A 7,421-nucleotide genomic window follows, 5' to 3' on the forward strand; every position below is an offset into this window, starting at 1 on the left:
TCCGGCAAGGGGGAATAAACTTTCCTGGCAAGGACGGAGAGGGAAAGGGAAGGGGGCTTTTATGGTTCGGTGTCGCCTAGATCGGGCATTAGCAATGAAGATTGGCACACTCTTTTTTCATGCTCTTACACAGAATATTTAGGAATGGTAGGATCGGATCACAGGCCTGTAGTGGCTGTTATGGAGGATAAAATCCCTAAAAGGCGAGGGCAATTCCGGTTCGATAAGAGATGGATTGGAAAAGATGGACTAATGGATTCTATTGCTATGGGTTGGTCGAATGACCAGGAGAATGAAAATGGTGATATTGTAACAAAAATTAGCAACTGCCGTCATGAGATTGCTAAATGGAGAAAGGATAACCCCCATTTGGTAAGGATAAAATTAAGGAACTACAAAAAGCTCTTGAGGAGGTACAGATGGATAATTCCAGGACTCAAGAGGATATTATGGAGGTATCACGGAAATTACAAGAGGCATATAAGGATGAAGAAGAATATTGGCAGCAGAAAAGTCGGAACATGTGGCATGTCTATGGGGATCTCAATACGAATTTTTATCATGCCTTGACGAAACAAAGAAGAACACGCAATCGGATTGTGGGTCTCCATGATAACAATGGGAATTGGATTACCGAGGATAATGGTGTGGAGAAGGTGGCAGTAGATTATTTTACTGAGTTATTTGGTACAACGGCTCCCTCAGATTTTGACAGTTTCCTGGAAGATATAAGACCAGATATTACCCCACAGATGAATCAACGCTTATTAAGACTGGCAACGGAAGAAGAGGTGCGACAGGCTTTATTTATGATGCACCCAGAAAAGGCACCTGGACCCGATGGAATGACGGCATTGTTTTTCCAGCATTCATGGCACATTATAAAACATGATGTGGTAGCTCTGGTAAATAATTTTTTAGTCACGGGGACAATGGACGAAAGGTTAAACATTACAAACATTTGTATGATTCCAAAGACGGATAGGCCTACGAGGATGACAGAATTACGGCCAATCAGTCTGTGTAATGTTGGGTATAAGATTATCTCCAAGGTTTTATGTCAGAGACTAAAAATCTATCTTCCACTACTTATTTCAGAGACTCAATCGGCCTTTGTGGCAGGAAGATTGATATCGGACAATGTTCTGATTGCTCAAGAGATGTTTCATGGGCTAAGAGCGAATAAATCTTGTCAAGGGAAATATATGGCAATCAAAACGGACATGAGTAAAGCATATGATCGAATAGAATGGGATTTTATACAAGCTATCCTTCACAGGATGGGCTTTGATTCTCATTGGGTTAAATTACTCATGGAGTGCATTTCTTCAGTGCAGTATAGGGTTTTATTAAATGGTCAACCACGTGGACAAATAATTCCGCAGAGAGGTTTACGGCAAGGAGATCCTTTGTCACCATATTTATTCATCATGTGCACGGAGGCTTTAATTACAAATATTAAGAAGGCAGAACGGAATAAACAAATTACCGGGATGAAGGTGGCTCGGGCGTGTCCCTCAATTTCTCATCTGCTATTTGCGGATGATAGTCTTTTTTCTGCAAGGCACAAAAGGACGAATGTCAAACTATCCTCAAGATATTAAAGGAGTATGAGGCAGTGTCTGGTCAACGCATTAACTTTCAAAAATCATCTATTCAATTTGGCCATAAGATCGAGGAATCTTGTAGACAGGAAATGAGAAATATTTTGGATATTCAGAATGTGGGTGGTATGGGATCTTATCTGGGATTGCCGGAAAATCTTGGAGGATCTAAAATTCAAGTATTTGGGTTTCTTCAAGATCGCTTAAACAGTAGGATTAATGGTTGGACTTTCAAGTTTTTTACGAAAGGAGGAAAGGAGGTAATTATTAAATCAGTGGCTACTGCCCTGCCTAATCATGTGATGTCTTGCTATCGGTTGCCAAAAGCAATCACAAAGAAATTAACGAGTGTGGTAGCACAATTTTGGTGGAGCCCAGGAGGCAGCACAAAAGGAATGCACTGGAAATCATGGGACAAAGTATGCCTTACTAAGGAAGAAGGAGGCCTGGGGTTTAAAGAAATATCAGATTTTAACACGGCTATGCTGGCCAAGCAATTATGGCGACTGATCGAGAAACCTACCACTTTGTTTTCTCGAGTTTTCAAAGGACGGTATTTCAGGAATGCCTCACCCCTGGACCCGATCCGCTCTTATTCTCCATCTTATGGATGGCGAAGTATTTCTTCAGCTAGATCTCTGGTTAGCAAAGGACTAATTAAACGGGTGGGAACAGGATCATCCATCTCTGTGTGGAATGATCCCTGGCTCCCAACCACTCGCCCGAGACCAGCAAACAAAAAACATGCTACTAGTTACCCCGATCTCACGGTTGATCAACTTATTGATGCCGATTTGAAAAAATGGAATTCTCAGGCAATTAGGGCTCTCGTGGATCCCCAAGACGTACAAATCATAGAAAGTATCCCAATTAGTAAAGTTCAGAGGGAAGATAGAGATGGATGGCATTTTACACAAAATGGCAAGTATTCAGTTAAATCTGGGTACCAATTAGAAAGGGTGTATCCTGACAAGGAAAAACCTATGTCAACATTTGGACCTACAGTAGATGTTCTAAAGGCGAATTGTTGGAAAATTCGCTGCCCACCAAAGCTTAAACATTTTCTGTGGCAACTGGTATCAGGGTGTATAGCGGTTAGGAAGAATTTACATGCTCGGGGACTTACGGGAGACATATGTTGTGATCGATGCGGAGCTTCAGAGGAATCAATAAACCACGTGTTTTTTGAGTGTCCTCCAGCCCGTCAAGTGTGGGCTTTATCTCAGATACCAACTAGCCCACATATATTCCCGACAGAGTCTCTTTATACGAATATGGATCATTTGTTCTGGAGGGTTTCTCCCAAAATGGAGGATCATCACTTTGCTTGGATATTATGGTACATTTGGAAAGGAAGGAATAATAAGGTTTTCAGCAATTTGGATATTGATCCTAGAGATACACTAAAAATCGCAGTAACTGAAACAAAGAGTTGGGAAGACGCCCAGGTGGTATCCGCACAGGTAATAGATCGACCAACTCCGAGCTTACCGATCATCCCAGGACGTTGGTGTTTCACGGATGGCTCTTGGAAAGACAAAGATGTATTTTCTGGTCAAGGGTGGTATAGCACCCTAGAAGGTTTTGCGGGATTAATGGGGGCAAGGAATGTACGGGCTTCTCTATCTCCTCTTCATTCTGAGATAGAAGCATTAATTTGGGCAATGGAGTGCATGAGGAATTTGCATCAATTTACGGTCACGTTTGCAACAGACTGTTCTCAATTGGTAAAGATGGTGTCTGAACCAGAAGAATGGCCTGCTTTCGATAGCTATCTGGCAGATATCAAGAACTTGCGGGAGAACTTCCACAGCTCAGAGATCATTTATGTACCACGCACACAAAACAAGAAGGCCGATGGACTAGCACGAGGGGCTAGAACTCAAGCGTCTTTTGTTGTGCACATGGATGACGAGCCACCAACATGGTTTACAGAGTCTATATGAGTTTGTAAAAGTCGACGACAAAAAAAAAGTTATAACAAGTAGTAGTTATGTTTGGAATATATGACATTCACTATACTAAAACAAATAATTGAACTATCCAAAATTTTGTACTGAAAATTAAAATATTTAACTCAAATAACTAGAAAATTTTATTTAAAATAATGTTGTATCTAATTTTTTACATACAAATTACATACAACTCAATAAAAATGAAACCAAAATGTTAAGTGATTATTAAATTATAGCTTTGTGGTAAATATTTGTACCTTGCCTGATCTCAAGATGATCACCTAGTTAACTAGTATATAATGCATATGAGATTGTTTATTTATCTTCAATTGGTTTTATGTTAGAATCACATCTAATATAATATGATATCATACATGATTCAAGCAATACAACCTTATCCATTATTGATCGAGAGTAAAGTCGGGTCCATCGATCATTGTCCAATCATTATGAGATTGATGACTAGAAAATCATCATCTCGAGAATACGTATTATGGACAAAAATCCAAGCATCAAATTTAGAAAGTAGGGGTGCATTTCGGTTTTAATTTGGGTTCAGTTTGGTTTGATTTGTTTTGGATTTAAGAAAACTGTAACCGAAATCAACCAAAAATTAGGTTTTTTTTAGTTTGTGTTCGGTTGAACTTTGTTTGATTTGTGTTCGGTTTGGTTTTATTTGTGTTTGTTCAGTTCAACCGAATTATTTTCTAGTTTTTGTTCTAGTTTGGTTACGAAAATATAATTTAGAAAACCAAAAATAAATAACCATTTAACACTAAATTATTAATTTATTCATATCTAAAAGTAAAGTCAAACATCACAATAAAAATATAAAATATATACTCTAACAATTTTATATTATCATCTTCATACCTAATATATATATATATATATATATATATATATCTCATAGGTAATTTTCGGTTTTAATGATAGTGCTTGAGATTCATATTTTATTTTATTTTATTGTTAGTTGTGTTTCTTCTATGTTTTTAAAAGTAAAATATATAAAATTATGTTTATTTATTAAGGTTAGATTGTTTAATAGCTTAAATTTAACCCTTTTAGTATATTTAATTAGATTAATTAAATAAACACTTCCTTTTGGTTTGGTTAGGTTTAAAATCGACCAAACCAAACCATTTGAGTGATAAACCTTTTAAACAAATGGTTGGGACATATACTATAGTTTGGTTTGGTTTGATTTGGATTCCGCGTGATGAGTTCGGTTTGAATTCGACTGAGTCAATTCAGTTTGGTTTGGTTCGTTTTTTTTGTACATTCCTATTAGAAAGGATATTAATTAGTACAGTAAATCCATTCCACTTTCCACCAATGTTTTAGGTTGGAATCCTATGTAACTTAATAGAATGCTCTGAGAGGACTTTGTTGGTGGATCCAAATGATAAGTATGGTGATAGACTGATAGTAAACCGGATTTTGAGATCCAAATGACAAGTATGGTGACCAGAGAGTAACCAAACCGCAACAGTTGACGAGGATGCTATTAATTAATCTTTACGACTTTAATAACTTTAGAAAGGACAAATTGGCCGTCGAGGGATTACAAGAGCTACTCTAAGTCTCTAACTATTGTGAAAGAGGTGTAGAGCTACTTGTCTTTAAGAATCGTTTTTGTGGAGCAGTGGTGTTGGATGAGATCGGTTATGTTGAAAGAAAAACTTGCCAATGTGTTATGGCATCAGAGATGCAGATGGGGACATATAGATACATTAAGGTTCTAAAAACTTCAGTATATCGTGTCATGTGTCCATCTCTATATATTCTAATATTTTAAAGTTCTAATGTTTTTCTCCAAGTACAGTTGTGATGAGTGCAAATTAAAACTTCAATTGGTCATAGTAACAACCAATCTGTCTTACATATGCGCGCATCGTCCATGGCACAAACCACATCAGAATATACTCTCTTTTCTTTGGTAATCGGAAGTTAGGATGCTTTATTGAAATTTTGATAGTATACTCTCTTTTTCTCAAGTTATATATTTTTGAGAAATTAGGCTGTGTACCAACCGTTTATACGCTATTTAGCATCATGCCAAGAGACCACTTTTTCTACACTGTTAACAATTTCGGAAGACACTGATACCCCTATAGCTTCATATCAAGATTGCCTAAACAAAAGCTATCTAAAATATACACAAAATCTTTCTGAGATTTTCACAGGATTGTCACAGAAATTATTTAGACCAAAATTACAATCTTTGTCCCATTTACGATTTCAAAATTTTATATTTCCATTTTTTTCTCTTTCTTCAATCCTATCACTCACTAATCCAAAAGATCTCTCAACATCTCTCTTCATCCATCCTTTTTCCTCTCTAAAACACCTTCAATCATGTGATAAACTATAGATTTTATAACTTGAGACACCAAATAGAAAACGACGAACACCGAGCTCCACAGCTTCCCATTCCAGAGAGTTCGCCGGGCGTGAAGAACGAGTCGGAGTGAGGGTATCACTGTATCACAAACCCTATGCTATTAGATAAATACTAAATTCGCTAAGAAGTAGAAACCATCTGAGAAAGAGCAAGCTCCAGGATAAACCTTACCGATGCTTTTCCTATGAAGCTCACGGCCACCGTGTCTCACGTGAATCGTGTGGACTCTGCGTATCAGGTCAAGATCTCTGTATATGCGTCTCTGGTGAATCTCTCAGCTGTTGTGTTCCAGCGAAGCTATCAAGATTGAAGTTATGGAAGCTGAAATAGATCATCACAATCAAGAGAAGAAAGATCATGAGATAGGTTTTTCTTGTCCCAAGGTTGAAGCTCTGTAATTAAAGCAATAGTTATTGTCTACGCAGTACTTGGATAATTAAATTTATTACTAGCTCAAAAATTGTTAACATAAAATTTTATTCAATAGATAGGCAGAATAATTATTGTACTATAAGAGTGAATTTCAGGGTATTTAATGTTTATAGCTGGCTAACAATATTTGTTAATCGTGGTTGTAAATAATTAAAAAATTCTAGTCCATTAGAAATCTCATTGTAATGTAAATTAGGTTAGCCGGCTACAATAATATTTGGAATTTTTACAAACCACAACATAGGGTTAAATAATTTATTAGCCATGATATTTAATGTTTATAGCTGACTAATAACATTTGATAAACGTAGTTGTATATAATTAGCTTTATATTATAATATTTATTCATATAATTAGATATATCTAAGAATTAGTTTGTGAGATTCATTGTTAGTCGGCTAACATATTTAATAACATATAACAACTTAGTGTTAGCCTTCTAACATATTTGATAACATTAAAATTCATTGTTAGGCAGCTAACATTTGCAATAGATTATAACAATTTATTCATATATTTAGATATATCTATAAGTTAGATTGTGAGATTCAGTGTTAGTCGGCTAACATAATTAATAACATTCCTTTAATTAGATTTTAAATCTATTGTTAAATGGCTAACATATTTAATAACTTATGACAATCCATTGTTAAACGGCTAACATATTTAATAATCTAATAGGAACCTCATAATCCAAAACCTAACGTCTAATCCTTATTGTATTTAGGTTTTAATCTTTTTGGGTTTAGGGTTTAGGGATTAGACATTAGGGTTTGGGTTCAGGGATTCCTATTGTGTTCAGATTTTAGTTTTTTTTGGTTTAGTGTTTAAAGATTAGACATTAGGGTTTGGGTTCAGGGGTTTCTATTGGGTTTAGGGGTTTCTATTGGGTTTAGGGTTTAGTATTTTTGGTTTAGGGTTTAGTGATTATGGTTTGGGTTTTGGGATTCCTATTGGGTTTTAGGGATTAGGAGTTAGTGACTAGGGTTTGGGTTCTGGGCTTTCTATTGGGTTTGGAGTTTAGTA

At 36.2% G+C, this 7,421-nt stretch overlaps 1 protein-coding gene across 1 annotated transcript; it reads left to right on the forward strand.

The window, feature by feature from the left end:
- Positions 1–144: 144 nt before the first annotated feature.
- On the forward strand, positions 145–3,550 carry LOC130495559 (uncharacterized). The gene is made up of 4 exons (XM_056986972.1): positions 145–372; positions 420–905; positions 1,565–3,185; positions 3,354–3,550. The coding sequence occupies exons 1-4, from the start codon at positions 145–147 to the stop codon at positions 3,548–3,550; spliced, it is 2,532 nt and encodes an 843-aa protein (XP_056842952.1).
- Positions 3,551–7,421: the final 3,871 nt, after the last annotated feature.

Source organism: Raphanus sativus, chromosome 6, assembly GCF_000801105.2.
Source record: "Raphanus sativus cultivar WK10039 chromosome 6, ASM80110v3, whole genome shotgun sequence".
NCBI classification, from domain to species: domain Eukaryota; kingdom Viridiplantae; phylum Streptophyta; class Magnoliopsida; order Brassicales; family Brassicaceae; genus Raphanus; species Raphanus sativus.